Source organism: Mobula hypostoma, chromosome 13 (assembly GCF_963921235.1).
Source record: "Mobula hypostoma chromosome 13, sMobHyp1.1, whole genome shotgun sequence".
Taxonomy (NCBI): Eukaryota; Metazoa; Chordata; class Chondrichthyes; order Myliobatiformes; family Myliobatidae; genus Mobula; species Mobula hypostoma.
In genome coordinates, this window is record NC_086109.1 from 94,466,535 (window position 1) to 94,489,777 (window position 23,243).

General features: G+C 40.5%; 1 protein-coding gene across 2 annotated transcripts in view; it reads right to left on the reverse strand.

Annotated features, from left to right (window-relative positions):
• Positions 1-23,243, reverse strand: part of golm2 (golgi membrane protein 2) — a 92,343-nt gene that overhangs the window by 20,374 nt on the left and 48,726 nt on the right. For both annotated transcript variants that reach the window (XM_063066215.1, XM_063066216.1), the window contains exons 5-9: positions 21,036-21,153; positions 16,592-16,757; positions 8,710-8,784; positions 4,663-4,968; positions 632-814 (exon numbers count right to left, since the gene is read on the reverse strand). In XM_063066215.1, the coding sequence (XP_062922285.1) occupies positions 632-814; positions 4,663-4,968; positions 8,710-8,784; positions 16,592-16,757; positions 21,036-21,153 (848 nt within the window). The remainder of the gene's footprint in view (positions 1-631; positions 815-4,662; positions 4,969-8,709; positions 8,785-16,591; positions 16,758-21,035; positions 21,154-23,243) is intronic.

Below are 23,243 nucleotides of genomic sequence, written 5' to 3' on the forward strand. Positions count from 1 at the left end.
CCTGAAGATTATACTCTGTATACAATAATCACTAGATATCCTCCAACAGTAAATCTTGCAACTCCATGTCACATTTATGCAATATCATTGTCTGTTAGTCATGATTAATTGTTCCTCATTCACTGAAGGAAATTAATTGTTAAAGTAGTTAGTGCCACTGTTTGCTCGGAAGCCACTTATCTAGATAACTAGGATTGACAATCCCACCTCACCCTGGCCACCGGCATCCAGCTGGCAGTTCTTATAACAGCTGTAAAGTAAACTCACATAATAGCACAGGCCCCATATGATTGAGCCACAGCAACCCAATTGCCACCTATCTGCAACCCAAGGACTCCATGTCCACTCACCATACATGGTTTCCCAAAGTCCTCTAAGCGCTTGTACTTTCTTAATGAATAGATAGAGATTTTAAATTTCATCTTGTTAAAAACACTAAACAATGGCAAGAGAAACTAATTTCTTGCAATCACAATAAACTGACTTTAAAAAGCTTTAAAGAGTTGAATTCAGCAGTAGGTACTTGTAGGTACAGTTTTATTTGGATTTTGCTATGGCAATTAACAAATAGCATTACACAAGTGTAGTAAACCAGAAACAGGGACAGATTATTCTGAACAAAGTCACCCACCTTGACCTTTAACATGCTCTCTTGATTCGTTTGCTTTTTCGTGTCCTTTTGTGCCCTGACGGTAAAAATGATTTGACAAAGCTTGGCCAGGAACAAAATGCTGAACTTGATTAGATGGTGGCTGCATGACCGATTCCTTGGTTAAGTGATGCATTAGTTTTCCTTGATGCTGTCTTTCCAAAGCTGTATTTGTGCAGTTCAGAGAAAAAAAGAATTCAGGAGAATCTGTTGTGTTATCACACAGTATGTATGCATAGGGAATACATTTTATATTACGTTATTCTACAAAGTTGGGCTTGTCCTAGCCAATTTGGCAATTGGACAAAAACGTGAGAGAGGGCTTTACACTTCGGGTTCAAGAACAGTTGCTTCCCTTCAACCATTTGGCTCTTGAACCAATTGGCAAAACCCCCAGTCACTGTGGCCACTAAGCATCACTATGACCACCTTGCACTAAAATGGATTTTGTTCTAATTGTGTTTTATTGTTTTGAATACATCAGATGATCAAGCCCCCATTACATTCTTCAGTTATTTTGCCTGCCTAACTGTTGCACAGTCATTGTTACTTGCAGCTTTCAGTAAAACAGATCCATGGTTTGCCAGATTTAAACAATAAGCTCCCATTCATTACTGGCACTCCACAGGGAAGGATACAGAACTTGTGCAGTTAGTTTGGGGTGATGATCAAAAGGAACATTTCATAGAGGAATAGTTGCAAAATCTATAACCAAGGATTCATTCTACCTAAACCAGGGGTTCCCAACCTATGGTCCATGGACCCCTTGCTTAATGGTATTGGTCCATGGCATAAAAAAGGTTGGGAACCCCTGACTTAAAGCTTGATTTATAACAGCAATCCAGGTCAGGGCTTAGAAATCACTTCCAAAGTTTAACAATTGCTTTTAATCAATGTGAAAATCTCAGGAGAAACGAATTTCCAGCTGCACTGACAGACCGTAGGCCAAGATGCTCAGTTCCATGAACACAGGATCATAGAATCATTATCTTTAGAGTCTGAGGCCAGTGTGAGAGCACCTTTCAGGAGAGTGAATCCACGGAAAGCACTGGGCCCAGAGCCAGATAGGAGTACAGGAGCCCTAGGCCCCACACCACCAGGTCAGGAATAGTTATTGCTCTACAACCAGATACCCAAACGTGCATGTGGATAACTTCATTCACCTGAACTCTGAACTGATTCCACAACCTATAGACTCACTTTCAAGGACTCTACAACTTATGCTCTCAATATTATTTGCAAAATTTGCCTTTTGAACATTGGTTGTTTGTCAGTATCTACATATACATTTTCATAAATTCTATTGTATTTCTTTATCTTCTGATAAATGCTATAAGAAAATGTATCTCAGGGTAGCATATGGTGATATATAGGTACTTAGATAATAAACTTACTATGACTAATATAGTACAGAGCCTGTGCTGCTCCTGGAAAGACAATCCCAGAAATCCCATTCCTGTTCTTTGCCCAGAATTCTGTAATTTACATCTCAAGGGCTTATAGAAATCTGTTCTGACTACGTCAACTGTCTCTGCAGGCAAATACAACATCCACTGTGCAATGCACAACCAAAAATAATTGTAATATATAATGAATAACCTAAACAGCAAGGCAAATTGATGCAGGAGATTAGAATAACGTCATCGATCAGGGAGTATCAAAGTATAGAACAACTTAGTTAAACACTGAATAATGTTGTGATCTTTGATGATCCAGCCAATAATGCTTTCATTTTATGTCTTCCATTTGGTTAGTTCTGCTGAAGACGACTGTTAGTATGATCTTCACCACCAAGATCTTATCACCCATTTGGTGCCCATTGTACTCTAACTCCACTATCCAAATACTTCTTAAATCCAACATCTTAACCTTTGCTGAAAACAATCTCAGCTATTGACATCAACTTCTATTTAAAGAAATTATGTCTCACTTGCCCACAATAAATACTGAAGGAGTTTGAAATTCATGTTCCATGAAACATCAAAAATGCTTCTGTAATAGTGCATGTTGAACTGATCCATGGAAAACGAGAAGCACTGGCACAGCAGTGTTTTTCTTCATCACTAGTCACTATAAAGGTGGTGTACGTGAGCCAGATTCTTGAACTCAGATTGTGGAAGGACTTCCCGAAGTGTGTTAAAGTCGGGAATTTCAGGATTTTAACTTAACAACAAAGGCATGGTGATATACTTCCAAGTCAGGGTCAGGGCATTCCCTCATGTTGGGAATCCTTAACTCTCAAGTGCCAAGTACTGGCTGAGATATTATATTTATAAATATGGAGAAATTACTTGACTAATTATGAAGTTCCACATGTCAAACCACAGAAGTCTAAATGATACCGAATCCCAAGGAATACAGTAAAAATCTGCAGAGAGCAGTCCTACAAAATGGCACCAAGCCCCATTTTATACATATTACACTTCAACTACCCTGTACTAGTATATCAAAATAATTTTTGATCTTACAATTGGCCAGCTTGGAACTTCTGGGTCACATCCTGAGCAATTGTTAATTAACCCAATCAAAGTCGGGGATGGTAGCTGTCTATAACACCAATACCCTTCAGTACTTTACAGGACTGCCTCATTTTATGTAGCTGACCATGCCTGCTGAGAAACTGTCATGGGGGGGGCGAAGGGATAGACAAAGGAGGGCAGTTGATGGACATGCTGTTTGAACCACAAATTTTACAATACAGTAATACAGGTATTGCTTGGCCTCAATACCTCCTTGTGCAATTGGATCCTGGATTTCCTCACTTGCAGACCCCTGTCAGTTTGGATTAGCAACATCTCCACCATGATCCCCATCAGCACAGGTGCACCACAAGGCTGGCGCTTAGTCCCCTGCTCTACTCACTTTACATATGACTGCATAACTAAGCACAGCTCCAATGCCATTCAAGTTTGCTGATAACACCACTGTCATTGGCCACATCAAAGGTGATGATGAATCAGCATATAGGAGGGAGACTGACAATCTGGCTGAGTGGTGTCACAACAACCTCTTACTCAATGTCAAAAAGATCAAGGAGCTGATTATAGACTTAAAAAGAAAACCAGAGGTCCATAAGCCAGTCCTTAAAGGATCAGAGATGGAGAGGGTTAGCAACTTTAAATTCCTAGGTGTCACTATTTTGAAGGACCTGTCCTGGGCCCAGCATGCAAGTGCAGTTATGAAGAAACTACGGCAGTGCCTCTCATTCCTTAGGAGTTTGCGGAAATTCAGCATGACATTCAAAACTTTGACAAATTTCTATAGCTGTGTAGTGAAGTGGTAACACCAATACTGTTGAGTGGAAAAATCCGACAAAAAGTAGTGGATATGGCCCAGTCCATCATGGGTAAAGCCCTCCCAACCATTGAGCACATCTACATGAAATACTGTCACAGGAAAGTAGCATCTATCATGAGGGACCCCATCACCCAGGACATGCTCTCTTCTCACTGCTGCCATCAGGAAGGTGGTACAACAGCCTCAGGACTCACCACCAGGTCCAGGAACTGTTACTACCCCTCAACCACCAGGCTCTTAAATCAAAGGGCTTAACTTCACTCAACTTCACTTGCATTGAAATGCTCCCACAACCTATGGACTCACTTTCAAGGACACTTCATCTCATTCTCGATATTTATTGCTTAATTATTTATTATTATTTCATTTTTGTATTTGCACAATTTGTGTTCTGCACTCTGACTGAATACCCTAGTTGGGTAGTCTTTCATTGATTCTGTATTTGTTATTATTCTATAGATTTATTAAGTGTGTCCACAAGAAAATGAATCTCGGTTGTATGTAGTGACATACATGTACTTTGATAATAAAATTTAATTTGAACTTTGATTTCTTTTAAAAATTACAAAATAAAACCACAAATGAAAAGGCAAACTACAGGTACAAAGTAGCATTCTTTAAGCCAATGCAAATTACATAGGTTGTTATATAGGGACAGGTGCAAATGCCTAAATAACTTCATTTTAAAGACTGAACACTCCACAAACTCCATTTACCTGGCTGCTGGTTCTGAGACTCGCCAACTTCATCTGCCTTGACATGGATGTCGTCATCATCCATGTTGGCTTGGTCCTTGTGGTCTGCTGCATTTGGCATGTTTATATTGCCCCGTTTATCTTCTTTTACAGTGTCTTGTTGGTCATCACGCTGTAGAGGTGGCTTGGGTGGAGCTTGCATCACTGGACCCTTGACAAAATGGTCAGGTTCCACTTCATTCTCCATAATCAGCTTGTTGCTAGGGATTCCAACATTCTTTGACAAAGGTTTCTCAATCTTTTCCAAATTCATTCCATTTTTGTGATCTAAATGATTGATGGCAAAGTTAATCCTTTTCTGCCCTATCCATTTTAAAAATGCATAAATAAAACACTAGTCAGATAAAACAACCTACAATTTTATCTACACGGTTCTGTAGAATTATTTTTTTTATTTCGAGATAATGCGGTTCCAGCCGAAAAAGCCCACGCCACTCAAACATACCTATATGACAATTAACCTACTAACACATACTGTACACCTTTAGAATGTCGGAGGAAACTAGAGCACCCGGAGGAAACCCAGAGTTACAGGGAAAACATACAAATCCGGGTCGCTGGGGCTGCAAAATTATGTTAACTACTGATAACATTTCATTGATGCTGATTAAGGGATTATTATTAGCCTGCATTTTGGAGAATAGTGCTATCAAAGCTTCTTGTGCCTCTGTTCCACATACCTCAATCCAGTCTCAGATGTGAATGCCAAGGATTGAACCAAAGTTGGAACAGACAAATTTCCCCCTGAAATACTGCCACTTCACATCTCTCAGGAAGGGTGAATCAACATGGGAGAAATGGCCTTAATTAAATATGTCATGCAATCTTAAAAATACAGCTCTAAATATCTACCTTTTGTACAGAGTTTCCCTGCATTCAGATCACCACAAGGTGGCTCTGCAGTCAGTCTTGCCTTTAAGGTTCAATGTAAAGCACTATATTTAATGCTTTTATTTCCGTAGGCTTTATTTGTTCAGAATTTTTAAGAGCATAAAAATTAACACCTAAAAGTGTGTAATATAAAAACACATCTGCCCTATTAATGTCTTTCAGGGATGGAAAATGCCACTGTATCCCTGTGCATATCCCCAAGCTCAATGCAGTAAACTACCCTCTGAGGACAAGTACAGGGGGCATTTAGGGATGGATAAGAAATATTTGTCTCTTAACAGATTTCCACATCAATAATGGAAAGGCTTCACAAATAAATCCACAACTTAACAAACATTTTAGGAACAGCTTTTACCCCTCTGCCTTCAGATTTCTGAATGGTTCATCAACACTACTACATATTTTTGCACTACTTACTTATACACGCGCACGCACGCACACGCACACACACACACACACAAACACACAGGATTCCAGTTAATTGGGACACATCGGGACCAGTACATTTTGACCCAATTTAGCTGCCGCTCCAATTAGCTGAAGTTTCATGGAAAGAGTTAAAAAGGTATGTAGACAACACAAACACCTACGTCAGGATGCTGTTCATCGACTATAACTCAGCAATTAATACCATCATTCCCACAATCCTGATTGAGAAGTTGCAGAACCTGAGCCACTATACCTCCCTCTGCAATTGGATCCTCAACTTCCTAACCAGAAGACCACAATCTGTGCGGATTGGTGATAACATCTCCTCCTCGCTGACGATTAACACTGGTGCACCTCAGGGGTGTGTGCTTAGCTCACTGCTCTACTCTCTGTATACACATGACTGTGTGGCTAGGCATAGCTCAAATACCATCTACAAATTTGCTGACGATACATCCATTGTTGGTAGAATCTCAGGTGGTGACGAGAGGGTGTACAGGAGTGAGATATGCCAACTAGTGCAGGGGTCCCCAACCTTTTTTGCACCTATTGACAATATTCTTATGGACCGGCTGACCGGGGGTGGGGGGGGGGGTGTTCAAGTAGGGTTAAACTCACCTCTTTTACAGTTAGGGTTGCCAACTTTTTCGCTCCCAAATAAGGGACAAAAGTAGCAGTCAAATCCCGGGACACTTTACCCCAGGAAAGATTACCATGACCATGAAGCCTTGCGCAGGCACCTGTGTGCGCATACGTGCTAATTTTTTTTTCGCAAATCGGTTTTGCCTTCATCTTCCCGACTATATTGTACATACATTATTTCTACTTTATATAGGCTGTGTATTTATCACATCATTCCTGCTTTCACTATATGTTAGTGTTATTTTCAGTTTTATGTGTTATTTGGTATGATTTGGTAGGTTATTTTTGGGGTCTGGGAACGCTCAAAAATTTTTCCCATATAAATTAATGGTAATTGCTTCTTCGCTTCACGCCATTTCGGCACAAAAGGTTTCATAGGAACGCTCTACCTTAGAGGGGGAAATGCAGGACTTAAAGGCAGTCCCATATGGGACAAACCAATTTAGCCCAATGTACGGGATGTCCCGGCAAATACGGGACAGTTGGCAACCCTATGTTCAAATTCAACAGTGCGTGATAGAGAATGAGGAAGTTTCAAGTTCCTCGTTGTCAAGATCTCTGAGGATCTAACCTAGTCCCAACATATCGATATAAGTCATAAAGGAGGCAAGACAGCGGCTATACTTTATTAGGAGTTTAAAGGGATTTGGCATGTCAACAAGTACACTCAAAAACTTCTATCGTTGTACTATGGGAGAGCATTCTGACAGGCTGCACCACTTTCTGGTATGGAGGGGCTATTGCACAGCTGCAGCAGAAGGTTGTAAATTTAGTCAACTCCCTCTTGGGCACTAGCCTACAAAGTACCCAGGACATCTTCAAGGAGCGGTGTCTCAGAAAGGCAGCGTCCATTATTAAGGACCTCCAGTACCCAGGGCATGCCTTTTTCTCACTGTTACCATCAGGTAGGAGATACAGGAGCCTGAAGACATACACTCAGCGATTCAGGAACAGCTTCTTCCCCTCTGCCATCTGATTCCTATACAGACATTGAAGCTTTGGACACTACCTCGCTTTTTTAATGTACAGTATTTCTGTTTTTAAACATTTTAAAAAATCTATTCAATATACACAATTGATTTACTTGTTTATTTATAATGTTTTATTTTATTTATTATTTTTTTCTCTCTGCTAGATTATGTGTTGCATTGAACTGCTGCTGCTAAGTTAACAAATTTCACATCACATGCTGGTGATAATAAACCTGATTCTGATCCTATTTAAATAAAATACAGAATGAATTAGAACACTACCAATACCTCTACAATACTATAAAACTGTATAGTTCCTAATAGTTAAGAGGAATTCAATGTATGCCGTTGTGTTCTTTTGATTGACTATAAATGAGCTTAGTGCAGATAGTGGGCTGTCTTTATATAATGCTATCAATGCATCCTCCAAAGCTTCATTTTCATTATAACATTCAAGATAATTGTTGATAACTTCAAATTCTTTATAATTCCTAACATGAAGTAGAGACACTTCAGGCATTTCCAAGCCTGAGTGCTTGAAACCTCAGTGAGCAAAACAGTTCTGAATTGTCCCGAAGGGTCTTGGCCCAAAACATCAACTGTTTACTCTTTTCCATAGATGCTGCCTGGCCTGAACTCCTCCAGCATTTTGTGTATTGATCCGAATTGTCTTACTGTTTATTTCTCACCAGCTACTGGTGACAAAAATCACTGCTTTATGAACACAAACACATGCAACTAGTGATTTCAGAATACAAAGATGTCACTTTAGAACAGATGAAGAGAAATTTCTTTAGCCAAAGGGTCATGAATCTGTGGAATTCATTACCATGGACAACTATGGAGGCCAAGTCATTGGATATATTTAAAGCGGAGGTTGATAGGTTCTTAATGTAAGAGCAAAGGTAATGGGAAGATGGCAGGAGAACGAGGTTGAGAAGGATAATAGTTTCAGCCATGATAGAATAGCAGAGCAGACTCAATGGGCCAAATGGCCAAATTCTGCCATGTCTTATGGTCTTATAAAAGCAGCAACTTTCAAGTGCATTCCTATGAAAGACTCCCTTCTACATACCAAAATCCATGGATTTTCCTTGTTCATTTTCTTCTACACCAGGCATTCCAGCATCATCATCTCCTTTGCCCAGATCTGTGAAGACAAACACTAGAGTTTTAAGCAATTGCATTACCAAAAACAAACAAATTAACAGCAAGATGATAAGTTGAAAGACAACTTCATTTGATGCTTGACTTCTCTCAAGTGAATGATACTTGAGTGAATTTGACATCCCCACTAATAATGAATAGCAACAGAGTCAGAGTTCCATTAAGTGATGTCCTGACAGATGCTATAGGAAGCAGGGCACTGTAAACAAGAGATTCAGCAGATACTGGAGATCCAGAGCTCAACAAGTCAGGCAGCATCTATGGAAATTGAATTGAAAATTGAAATGTCTTTATTGTCATTGCGTAGTACAATTGTCATACCTCAATACAGCGGAAATGAGTTTGCAACTCTCATACTCAATGCTATAAAACAAATAAAATAAATAAACAATAAATAAAATCAAGTAACCAGCCAGTACAAGCAATGTCCAGCAGTACAAAAGCACAACTCAGATGCATGACAGCCATAAAACCAGTATTAAAGTAGCAATATAACAAATTTATGGATGATGCTCGATCGATTGGTTCAGACCAATTATAGCTCTGGGGAAAAAGCTATTTTTCCAGTCTGGAATTGCGGGCATAGAAAATCTTATAACATCTGCCAAATGGAAGTTGTTCAAACAGATGATTGCATGGGCGTGTATTGTCCTTACAGATGCTTGTAGCTTTCCTTAGGCAGTGAGAGCTGTGAATGAATCAACAGTTGACGTTCCAGGCTTGAAACATTTCACCAGGACTGGAAAGGAGGGGGAAGATGCCAGAATAAGGTGGGGGAAGGGAAGGAGCATAGCTGGAAGGTGATAAGTGAAGCCAGGTGGATGGGGGAGAAGAGGATGAAGTGAGGAGCTGGGAGGTGATAGGTAGAAAAGGCAAAGGGCTGGTGAAAGAGGAATCTGATAGAAGAGGAGAGTGGACTATGAGTGGCCACCAAAAATTTCCACTTTATGATGGAGTGGAGGCGCTCGACAAAGCAGTCCCCAATTTACGACAGGACTCACCAATGTAGAGGAGACTGCATCCGGAGCACTGGAAACAGTAAACAAACCCGGTAGATTCACAGGTCAAGTGTTGCCTCAACTTGAAAGGACTGTTTGAGGCCTTGAATGGAGGTGGGGGAAGAGGTGAACAGGCATGTGTAGCATTTCTGTAGATTGCAAGGATACATGCCAGGAGGGACGAATGGACAAGGAGATCATGAAGGGAGCAATCCCCGCAGAAAGTAGAGAGTGGGGGTGGGAGGATAAAAGTGTTTGATGGTAGGATCCCATTAAGATAGATGTTGTGGAAAATGGTGCATTAGATACGGAAGCTCATGGGGTGGTAGGTGAGGACAAGAGAAACTCTATCCTGTTAAGGTGGTGGGATGATTGGTGAGCACGGATATCCAGGATATGGAGACGTGGGTGAGGGCAACATCAATGGTGGAGAAAGGGAAACTGTTCTTTGAAGGAAGACTGTCTGATGTCCTGGAAAGAAAAGCCTCATCCTGGGAACAGATGCGGTAAAAACTAAGGAACTGAAAGGGAATCACATTTTTACAAGAGACAAGGTAGGAAGAGCTATGGTCAGGATTGCCACGGGAATTGGTAGGTTTATGAAAGATAGGCCACTCAGGTTGGAGGAGCAATACCTCATATTCCATCTAGGTAGCCTCCAGCCTGATGGCATAAATATTGATTCCTCTTTCTAGTCTCATTGTCCACTCCCCTCTACCATCAGACTTCTCCAGCCCTTTGCCTTTTCCAGTTATCACCCCCAGCTTCTTTCTCCCCCACCCACCCGGTTTTACCCATCACCTTCTAGCTTATCCTTCTTCCTCTCTCCCCCTTATTCTGGCATCTTCCTCCTCCTTTCCAGTCCTGAAGAAGGATCTCTGCCCAAAACATCAACTATTGTTTCAATCCCATAGCTGCTGCCTGATCTGCTGAGTTCCTCCAAGAATTGTGTGTGTGTATGTATGTGTTGCTCAGGACAATGTAAAGCTATCCTTGATGAATAAGTGCAGTACATCAGACATTCAGAAAGACATCCAGTCTGGAAAGCTAAAGAAACAGTTGGATTTAACCATCTGGTCCACGTGCTGACATTTATGACTGACTTGAACATGTGTCTTTCTCTGCATTTTCCCCAACATTTCTTCATACCTGGAAGTGTTGATTGCAGTTGGAAATGAACTCCAGATGTCATGGGTTAAGGGTGAAAGGTAAAATATTTACCAGAAACATGAGGAGAAACTTCTTCACTCAGATGGTCGTGAGAGTACGGAGAATGAGGTGCCAGCATAAGTGGTGCATGCAAGTTTGATTTCAATGTTTAGAGATGTTTGGATAAGTACATGGAGGGCTGTGGTCCCTGTGCAGGTCGGTGGGAGTACACAGCTTAAATGGTTCAGCATGGACTAGATAGGCCGAAGGGCTTGTTACTGTGCTGTACTTTTCTATGACTATGATTAAGCCTCCACAACCACTGGGATAGAGAATTCCAATGATTCACCTCCATGCAAGTGAGGTTTGTCAGTCCTAAACAGTCCACCCTTACTTCTGAGTTCATGATCTCTAGTTATAGAATCTTTAGTCAGGGCTATCATCTCTAATATACGATTCTTATAGGGCCTAACTAACTGTACATCTCAATAAAATTACCTCTTATTCTAAACGCTACAGAACGCATGGTTGGTCTAATTAATGTTTCCTCAAATAGCAAGCCTATCATCCCGGGACACATCCAACAAATCTTTTCTACAATCCTGGTAAGTACATCCCTCTTTACGATAAAACTGTTTGCAATAGGTGTGGTCTCGGCACAATCCTCTAAAACTACAGTGAGACTTTATTCAAACACTCTTGTAATTAAAAGTAACGTAACATTTACCTTCCTAATTGTTTATTTCACCCACTTGTAGGGTTTAGTGAGTTGTGTACCGAGATATTTACAGTAGGCCCCTTTGAACATCAACTCTACCTAATTTCTCTGCATCTACAAAATATTCTCCTCTTTCAGTTTGTGCTGCAGGGTGGATGACTTCATATTCTCCCCACACTATCTTGCATCTACCATGTTCTTAACCATGTACTTGCTATTCCACACAGCCCTGAAATCTCTCAACATCCTCTTCACTGCGCACAATCCCACCTAGTTCTGTTTCATCAGCAATTTGGCTCCCTGAACCCATTCATTGATAGACTGGAAATAGTAAGGGCCCAAGTTCCAATCCCTGTAGAGTCCCATCAGCTTATACTTTATTGTCGCCAAAAAATTGATACTAGAACGTACAATCATCACAGCGATATTTGATTCTGTGCTTCCCACTCCCTGGATTACAAATATTAAATATTAAAAATAGTAAAAATTAGTAAATTTAAATTATAAATCATAAATAGAAAATAGAAAAATGGAAAGTAAGGTAGTGCAAAAAAACCAAGAGGCAGGTCCAGATATTTCGAGGGTACAGCACAGATCCAGGTCAGGATCAGTTCAGCAGTCTTATCACAGTTGGAAAGAAGTTGTTCCCAAATCTGGCCGTACGAGTCTTCAAGCTCCTGAGCCTTCTCCCATTCTGTCTAATTACAAGTTTTTATATTTTGGATTATCCACAATTCCACTTGTCTCAATCTTATTGACGAACAAAGTGGGACCCTTTTGGAAAGTCTTATGAACATCTGAAAACACCACTGCAGCTACTGGTTGCCACTTTGTCATTTTCACAAAGAAATCCAGCAGATTAGTCAAAACATTTTTAGATCATTCTTATTCTGTATAATGCTATTATTAAGGTGCTCTTATATTGCAGGTTTCATTATAGATTCCAGCATTGTCCTACTAAAACAAAAAAAGTCGAAAAATAGCTGTACTCAGGAAGGAGTTATGCAACTTTTAAGTCTTGGGTGACGTAGCCGTCAGAACAGGAAATATTTCAATAATTTTACAGCTTCGGAGAAAGTTTAAGGTTGAGTAATTCAAAGCAAAGAAATGTTCCTTACAATCTGTTAACTAATTCATATTGCAAGCAACACAATATTCTCAGTGTTTTATACAGCTCTATAAAACCCTGATTAGGCAACACTTACAATATTGTTCAAAATATATTTTCAAAGTATGTACAGTGCCCTGGAAAAGTATTCGGCTACTTTCACATTTTACCGTCTCATTTTCTATTTTAAAATATATTGAAGCAGTATTTTTGAGCTAATTACAAAGCATTGTGCACCATGTCAAATCAAAAGAAAAATTACAAAACCTGTCAACAATTCACTACTAAAAATTAAAAACCAAAATTGAGGCTGAAAAAGTATTCACCCCTTTGTAATTGTTACACTAACTTTCCTTAGTTGCAATATATTACCTTACCAAACTCACCCAATTTGTTGATACAGAAAGCTGGAGGATCACCTGAATAAATACCCCCTCTCTGCAAGGTCCAACAATATGGTAAATTTTCAATAGATCAAATCAAAATGAAGACCAAAGAGCAGTCAAGGCAAGTTGGAAACAACAGAGAAACAAACCTGGCAAGGGTAAGACCATTTCAAAGGCACTGAACACACCTCAAAGCTCAGTGCAGTCCAACGTGAAAAAGTGGAAGAAAATATGAAAATACAGCCACATTGCCTAGGTCAGGCCGCCCTCTAATTATGGTCGCCGGAAAACAATGGCATTTGTAAGAGGCTACTGTCACACCAACAATCACTGAGTGAGGTGCAGAAATCAGTGGCTGCAACTGGAGATGAAGTTAACAGCTCCACAATCTTTAATGCCTTGCTCAAAAAGGATTTTTATGGAAGAGTGGCAAGGAAGAAGCCCTGGCTAAAAAAGCATGTCCTTGCCTGTAAAGATTTTACAAAGCACCAAGAAGATACTGTAAAATTGTGGAAAAAGGTCTTGTGGTTGGATGAGACTAAAGTGAAACTTTTTGGCCTCAACACCAAGCATAAATCTAATACTGCACACTAGCCAGGTAACACCATCCCTACTATAAAGTATAGTGGAGATAGCATCATGTTATGCAGATACTTTACAGCAGCAGAGGCTGGAAATCTGGTCAGAATTGATGGGAAGATGAATGCTACTAAATATAAACAGATCTTACATAAAGACCTACTAGCCTCTGCCAGAAAGCTTAAACTGGCAAGAAAGTTTGTCAACCCAAAGCACACTGCCAGAGCAACCATGGAGTGGCTTCAAATGAAGAAAATTGATGTCCTTGAGTGGCCGAGTCAAAGCCCTGACCTTAATCTGATAAAACATCTCTGACAAGACCTCAAGATTGCTGTTCACTGCCACTCCCCAGCTAACCTGGCGCTGCTTGAGCGATTTTGCAAGGAGGAATGGGCAAATCTTGCTCCATCACTGTGCAAAGCTAATAGAGACTTATACAAAGACTACTTGCTGTACCAGCTACGCGTGGTGGTTCACTAAGTACTGTGCAATGGAGGATGAATACCTTTGAACTACTGACATTTTAGTTTTAAATGTTTTACAATTTTCACGGTTTTTGGGCTCTTCTGTGAAAAAAGGAGCACTTGACTCACAAATAAAAATTCTCAGTTAAATTGATCAAAATCCCTCATTGTAATACTCATTTATGTAAAGGGATAGGGGCTGAATTTTTTTTAAACAAGGCACTATATACTATATATACAAACTTGAGATTTTTCATCTTGCAGACAAACACAAAACAAAGAAACAATATTAACACCCAAACACCCAATGTGCAAGAAAAAGGACAAATCATGCAAATAATAAAGAAAACAAATCACAGAACATGAACCGCAGAGTCCATGAAAGTGAGTTTGCAGTCACGGAGTTAATTCAGCGTTGCAGCCAGTCCGAGAGCATAATGGTTGCAGGCCACAGCTACAGAGTCACTTCACCACTGGTAAAACTGGTCACAGAGCAAGATCGGTGCTGAGGTGAGTGCCAATGGTCGCGGGCCGTACCTGCAATTTCAGCACTGAGTCAAGAAAACCTCATGGAGTAGTGAGCTGAATACTGGTTTGTCTTCGCCCTTGGCCTTGACAACTTGATCTTTTTAATCTGGCTCAGTGCTTAAATAGGCCAATCATTGGGTCATTTCACTCTTGAGCCCGGGTCCCGCTACTTTGATCTAGCTCCAAGCTTGCTCCAGCAATGACCAGACATAGTTTTGTTTTTTACACTCTGGCTCAGGCCCCGCCACTTCAATCCATCCGCTAGTCCACTCCAGCAATGGCCAAAGATGTACCTGCATTCTCCAGAATTCAGTTCACTGAACCCTCAGGATGCTGCAAAAATACCAGGTACTACAGGTAGTTCAAAAGCACAACTCCCAAAGGGAAATTACAGGCTGAGGATAGCACTGATCTTAATCCAGAAGAAGTGGAATTTATAGAATAGTTAATAGTTTTGTTTGCTGCCTGTAAAGCATTGCCGTGTTTCACCAGCACCATCTTTAATGCTCAGATCCTTCCTATAATGAGACCAGAATTGACCATGTTCAATTCTCGTCGCTTCACTATAGTAAGGATGTGGAAACTGTAGAGTGTGTAGAGGATGCAGCCTGGATTAGAGAGCATATCTTATGAGAACAGGTTGACCAGGTTAGGGCTTTTCTCTTTGGAGCAGAGGACAGAGGGTGTAGAGGCATCCATCAAGTGGATAGCCAGAGACTTTTCCCCAGAGCAGAAATGGCTTATACCAGGGAGCATAGTTTTAAGGTGATTGGAGGACAGTGAGTGAGGGGGGTGGGTGGGTGGGTGACAGAACTTCAGGGGCAAGTTTATTTGGAGTGGTGTTTGTATAGAATGCCCTGCCAGGGGTGGTAGTAAAGACAGATACATTTAAAACGCTCTTGAATACGCACATGGATGATAGAAAAAAGGAGGGCTATGCAGGAAGGAAGAGTTAGATTGATCTTACAATAAAAGGTCAGAACAACATTGTGGGCCGAAGGGACTGTACTGTGCAATAGTGTTCTATGTTCTAATACAAAGTATTTCCAAACCACAGGAGTAGCTCAGTCTAGGGCAGACTTGAATATTGGAGTTAAAGATTGAAGGGCGGGGAAATCTGGCTTGAGTGCAATGGGGGAGCGGGGGGAGGCTACGCATGGAAGCAGCTTTCAGAACTCTCCCCAGAGCAGGCCAAAGAGGGCAACCAATGACACACCACTTAAACTGAAGTCCGAGGTTTTGTAACAGATTCTGCCAATGCACATAATAAAGAAGCACTAAGCAGGAAACACTGTTTATTGTTTATGACATCATGCTTTTGTGGATTCAAAGCATTTGGAAATCAAGGTGCCAAATCTGATGGCAAGGAGATCAAATAAAAGATAACTAGTCTGAAATGCTCTAAAGAACAATGATATTTAATGTGACTTATATTGAACCACAGTTGCTCCTGCAGGTTCCAAGGCAGCAAAATTGATGTTGAAATTAGTGATTGATATTCAAATTATTAAGTGTTCAATGTTAAACATACAAGTGCAAAACTTAAAATATTTTATCTCTAAGCCTGTACCTCAGCAAGTTCATACAAAGGCAACTGTGCACATCTATAGCTCCAAGAGGGAACCAATTTAAATATTTTCAATCCGCTTTAGAGTTAGATTTTCATTATAACATTCTATTACAAAAACATCAGAATAATCCTCCAATTTTCTAGCCAAGTAACATTTTACATACAGTATTGTGTTAAAGTAATACAAATATTATATCGCAAACTGATAGAGTTTGCAATTAACAACTAGTCAAACACATTTACTTGACAGGTAAGATTAAGGGCATAACTTATTTACATGTGTCTCTTACTTAGTAATTTAATCTCGTTGTCCTGATGAGACTTCAGTTTGCTTCCATCAAGATTAATGGCAGGTTTATTGTTCCTAGCATTCTGCAGATTGTTTTCAAGATTTACTTTTTTGAAATTCCAATCAGATTTATGATCTTTAGATGCTTCCTCCTTCTCCCCTCCAGGCTACAATTGAAAATAAAAACAAAATAGATGCAATTAGAGACAAAAACAAACAGGAATTAGTAATTTGAGTTGAGAAACTTCCCTTGCCTAAAATTTTTCAGGAGTATCTGCACTTTGTACCCTGCACTACCTTGTTCGAGCAATTCATTGTAGGGACTAGACTATTTCATGTTATGGTAGCTCAATCCATTCAGCACAAGGAGGAAATTGGAAGAAGAACCTAATTTTCCTTGCTATCTCAACAAGCATCATCATTATGCAACCTTTCAGGGCAGTCAGTAGAGAGAATGTTAAACCACAACAATTTGAGCCAGAAATGATAAAGATTAAGGGCCAATTAACTAAAATCACTACCATTAAGGATATGAAAATTAGAATGGGATGCACAAAGTTCAACATGCAAAGTCATAAAAAAAGTACAGGAGAGAAACAGGCCCTTCGGCCCATCTAGTCTAAGCCGAAACATTTAAACTGCCTAGTCCCATCAACCTGCACCTGACCATAACCCTCCTTACCCGTCATCCGTGTACCTATCCAAACTTCTCTTAAGCAATGAAATCAAGCCCCCAGGCACCACTTGTGCTGGCAGGTCATTCCACACTTACAACCCTCAGTGAAAAAGCTTCCCCTCGTGTTCCCATGAAACTTTTCCCCTTCGCCCTCAATCTATCACCTCTACTTGTAGTCCCAGTCAACCTCAGTGGGAGAAGCCTGTTTGCATTTACCCTATCTATACCCCTCAATTGTGTATACCTCTATCAAATCTCCCCTCAATCTTCTATGTTTTAGGGATTAAAGTTCTAACCTATTCAATCTCTCCTTATAACTTGGGTGCTCCAGTCCAGGCCGCCACATCTTTGTAAATTTTCTCTGTACTCTCCCAACCTTATTTACATTTTCCTGTAGGTAACAAAACTGCACACAAAGCTCAAAATTAGGCCTCACCAATGTCTTATAGTACTTCAACATAACATCCCATCACCTGGGCTCAATACTTTGATTTATGAAGGCCAATGTGCCAAAAGATTTCTTTATGACCCTGTCTACCTGTGGCACAACTTTCAATGAAATACAGACCTGTATTCCCAGATACCTTTGTTCTACCACACTCGTCAGAGTCCTACTGTTCACTGTAAGACCTATTCTGGTTGGTCCTTGCAAAGTGCAACACGTCACACTTGTCTACATTAAATTCCATCTGCCATTTTTAAGCCCATTTTTCTAGATGATCCAGATCCTGCTGTAAGCTCTGATAGTCTTCCTCGCTGTCCACTACACCCCCAACCTTGGTGTCATCCACAAATTTGCTCATCCAGTTAACCACATCATCCAGATCATTGATATAAACGGCAAACAACAACGGACCCAGCTCCGATCACTGTGGCACACCACTAATCACAAACCTCCAGTCAGAGAGGCAACCATCTACTACGACTCTCTGGTTTCTCCCACAAAGCCAATGTCTAATCCAAATTACTACCTCATCCTGAATGCCAAACATTCAAGAATCTTCTAGACCAAACTCCCATGAGAGACCTTGTCAACTGTCTTGCTGAAGTCCATGTAGACAACATCCATTGCCTTGCCTTCAGCTTCCTTCGTAACTTCCTGCTGCTGGAGTCCCTGCAATTTCCGCACTTTTGCCTCCCACAGTGTCCAAAGGAACTGAATTACCATTTTGATCTTCCAGAGGAAGAATTTTGTCCCTTGAAATTCTTTTCCCTTAACAGATCTGTAGAATCCCTTAGAGTTCTCCTTCACTGTCTGCTAGAGCAACCCCATACCTCATTTAGTCCTCCTGATTTCTTTCTCGAGTGTTCTCTTACAATTCTGGTACTAAGTACTTCATTTGTTTCTACCTGCCTCTACCAGCTACGCACCTTCCCCACACACCACCACCACCACCCAGGCCAGGGCCTCAATATGTCTCAACAACCAAGGTTCCCTAAATTTGTTATCTTTACCTTTTATTTTGACAAGTACATAAAAGCTTTATACTCTCAATTTCAGTTTTGAAGGCCTCCCTCTTACCAAGTACTCCTTCACCAGAAAACAGCCTGTCCCAATCCACACTTGCCAGATCATTTCTGATACCATCAAAATTGGCCTTTCTCCAGTTTAGAATCTCACCCCGTGGACCAGACCTATATTTTCCCATATTCACTTTGAAACTAACGGTATTATGGTCACTAGATACAAAGTGTTCCCCTGCACAAACTTCTGGCACCTGCCCAGTCTCATTCCCAAATAGCAGATCCAGTATCTCACTCTCTCTCATTTGGACTAACATTTACTGATTAAGGAAACTTTCCTGAACACCCTTAACAAACTCTGTCCCATCTAGTCCTTTTACAGTATAGAGGTCCCAGTCAAATGGGGAAAGTTAGAAATCACCTACCATAACAACCTAATAGTTCTTTCAAAAGTCTGTGATCTCTTTACAAATTTGTTCCTCTAAATGCCATGGTACTTTCAACCTCAGTTCACTAGAAAATGATAGGTGAATTAAAAGTGCAGACATTAATACAACATCCAACAGTCCAGAACATCTGCCAACCAATCCAGGACAAAAGTGCCCAGCATGTCAGATTATTGGAGTTTTACTGCGGTTCCTGACAGGACAAGAATGCTGTTAAATTCCTCACCAACTCAACAGCTAACCAAATATATGTAAAGTAAAAAGACAAGCTTTGATATTTCCATTGTTGGTTCATTGGAAATTTTAATGTAAACATAGAAACATAGAAAATAGGTGCAGGAGTAGGCCATTCGGCCCTTTGAGCCTGCACCGCCATTTATTATGATCATGGCTGATCATCCAACTCAGAACCCCACCCCAGCCTTCCCTCCATACCCCCTGACCCCTGTAGCCACAAGGGCCATATCTAACTCCCTCTTAAACATAGCCAATGAACTGGCCTCAACAGTTTGCTGTGGCAGAGAATTCCACAGATTCACCACTCTCTGTGTGAAGAAGTTTTTCCTAATCTCAGTCCTAAAAGGCTTCCCCTCTATCCTCAAACTGTGACCCCTCGTTCTGGACTTCCCCAACATCGGGAACAATCTTCCTGCATCTAGCCTGTCCAATCCCTTTAGGATCTTATACATTTCAATCAGATCCCCCCTCAATCTTCTAAATTCCAACGAGTACAAGCCCAGTTCATCCAGTCTTTCTTCATATGAAAGTCCTGCCATCCCAGGAATCAATCTGGTGAACCTTCTTTGTACTCCCTCTATGGCAAAGATGTCTTTCCTCAGATTAGGGGACCAAAACTGCACACAATACTCCAGGTGTGGTCTCACCAAGGCCTTGTACAACTGCAGTAGTACCTCCCTGCTCCTGTACTCAAATCCTCTCGCTATAAATGCCAGCATACCATTCGCCTTTTTCACCGCCTGCTGTACCTGCATGCCCACTTTCAATGACTGGTGTATAATGACACCCAGGTCTCGTTGCACCTCCCCTTTTCCTAATCGGCCACCATTCAGATAATAATCTGTTTTCCTATTTTTGCCACCAAAGTGGATAACTTCACATTTATCCACATTAAATTGCATCTGCCATGAGTTTGCCCACTTACCCAACCTATCCAAGTCACCCTGCATCCTCTTAGCATCCTCCTCACTGCTAACACTGCCGCCCAGCTTCGTGTCATCCGCAAACTTGGAGATGCTGCATTTAATTCCCTCATCCAAGTCATTAATATATATTGTAAACAACTGGGGTCCCAGCACTGAGCCTTGCGGTACCCCACTAGTCACCGCCTGCCATTCTGAAAAGGTCCCGCTTATTCCCACTCTTTGCTTCCTGTCTGCTAACCAATTCTCCACCCACACCAATACCTTACCCCCAATATAGTTAAAGAACATTTCACTTCCAGTTTCCCTAATTTCCCCATGGAAATTGAGCACAACTTGACACTGGACCATAATACAGTTGACATAATTTGTATGTTCTCCCTATGACCATGTGGGCTTCTCCATCATGCTCCAGTTTCCTTATACATTGCAAAAACATATGGTTAGGGTTTGGGTCAGTAAGCTATGCGAGTGCAATACTTGCAAGCTGCCCCCAGCACTACCATTGGACCAATCAGACTGTGTAAGTTGTTAATGCAAAACTATAGATTTCACTGCATGTGACAAATAAAGCCAATCTTTGAATCTTTTCAATCAATGCAGCTAAAATTGCACATTACACAGTAAGTGAGTTTAAATGCACCCATCTATAACAGAACCAATAAAAACAATGCTCTAATCTTTCTCAGCATAGCTTACTTGGTTTCGTTTGACATCATCTTCACGCTTTGGAGGTTGATCATGCACTCTCTGTAGAGTTCTGATTTTCTCTTCACACTGCTCCTTTAGTGCACTGATCTGCTGACCACATTGCAGGCTGCAAAACAATTTCCCAAGATATGCAAGCAGTATTTACAAAACACTAATCTGCATTTCCAAAGTATTTCTCAGATAAAGACCTTTCAAATTGTTCCCGAATTGACACAAGAGAACTGGTAATCTATCGGCTTGAACCGTAAACTACAAGGGCAAAGTTACTTGGAGGAAAATAATCATCAGGAACAGCTACTGAGTTTAACAATGCTGTTGACAAAAGCTAAGGAAATGCTTTCACACTTAAACCAAGAAACTGAAGGTGCTGGAAATAAATAAAAGTTGAAAATACTGTAAATATACACAACTGCAGAGAAAAATGTGGTCAATGCTTCTGGACTTCAGAATCAGGAAAAATTAGAAATCCAACATTGTTAAAGTTATTGAGGAGGAGGAGTGGTAGCAAAGTAGGGGAAGTTTTATGATGGGTGGAGACAAGAAGCCAGATGAAATTGAGTAGTGCAGGCTTGGTAATTACATTTAGGGAAGTCAGAGACCCAAATGTCCACAAGTTCTGAGACTGGAGACCAAAGACAGCCTGTACTGGTTGCAAGACTGTGTTGGTGGTGGCTGGGACAGAGGAATGGACCTTGCTTTGTCAGTTGTGTTCTACTAAACATTTAAGCATGCTGTGTTGGCACCTGAATATGTGGTGATACTTGTGGGCTGCCCCAGCACATCCTTGTGTGTGTTGGTTAACACAGATGCAAATTTTGATGTACACATGATAAATAAGCAAGAGTCCTGGTGGAGATGAGTAAAAATAGGGAAGAGAATGCAACAAGGCTGAAGTCCAAAATAGTGTAGTGGTTGGAAGTCTGAAATGACAGAATGATGGAGATACTTGGGGCAGGCAGTCTGCAGAGGGAGAAAAAGTAAAAGCCTATGAATTTGTAATGATTATACGAATTGTTGCCAGCAATTCAGTTATTTACTAAATTCAGTAATCCATTTTATGCAGAAGTACAAGTTTAGAAACCCAGATCTCTTTACGTGTTGGGGGAACATTTTCACACTGCCTGACTTTTTTTTGCAAACTGCCCAGTGTGTTGAATTACACAATACCTGCTCCTGTAAATTCTGTTTGTAGAGACCAGGACTGGCCTTATTTTCTGGGTTTTAATCAGGAACTGGTGAGGGATTATTTTCAACACAGAAGGCAGCCAGAAGTTCCAGCATAACTGTTTGCTTACTTGGAAAGCTGTGCATAATATTAACAGGGGTTCTTCATCTCTTAATACCAAATTTAATCCTCGATATAATATGAACAAGGAATCAAACCTCCCCAATATTCTGTTACGTTTGTTGTAATGCATTGACAACCCTGTTGAGACAAATTAAGGTTAAGGAACACTGAGAAACGTTCCCGTATTTACATCATTACAAGGTAACAAAGTGACACTGTAAACAATAATAAACAAGAGATTCTGCGATGCTGTAAATCTTGAGCAACACTCAAAATGCTGGAGGAACACAGGTCAGGCATCATCTATAGAAGGGAATAAACAGTCGCTGCTTCAGCTCGAGACCCTTCATTGTCCATTTAAAATGTTTAACATTTTTTGATGACGTCAAAATTTCACAAGACACTAAAATGGTTATTGGCATTCTATAGTGTGGTGCTGCACAATAACTGCCTAAAAATGCAGAGACTGTAAATGTTACTTCTTTATTTACTAAATTTTCAGAGATCCAACGGCTGTACCAACATAAAGAAATTGGGTGTCACATTTATTTTGTGAATATTTCCAGGTTGTCTGCACAAGAATTGTCACATCAATGTTATTGATTCGCAATTGGTATTTTCCACTGCTTTGCATGAATGAGATTACAGCATTAGTTGCTATGCAACCATTTGAAATAGCAGACTGAAAAAGATGCTGGCAATATAAGACTATGTAGCAGCTGGCAGCTTTGAATAAATTCACATTAGACAATGACAGGTAATCTGGATAAATGCAACTCAAATTAGAAATCTGCTATGGTGCTGACAAGACAAATAATCACGTGGACAATAATGCAACCAACTCTCTAGACTAACACTAAATGAAACAAAAAGGGCATTTCAAAGAGTTAAAAGAGAAACTCCTAATA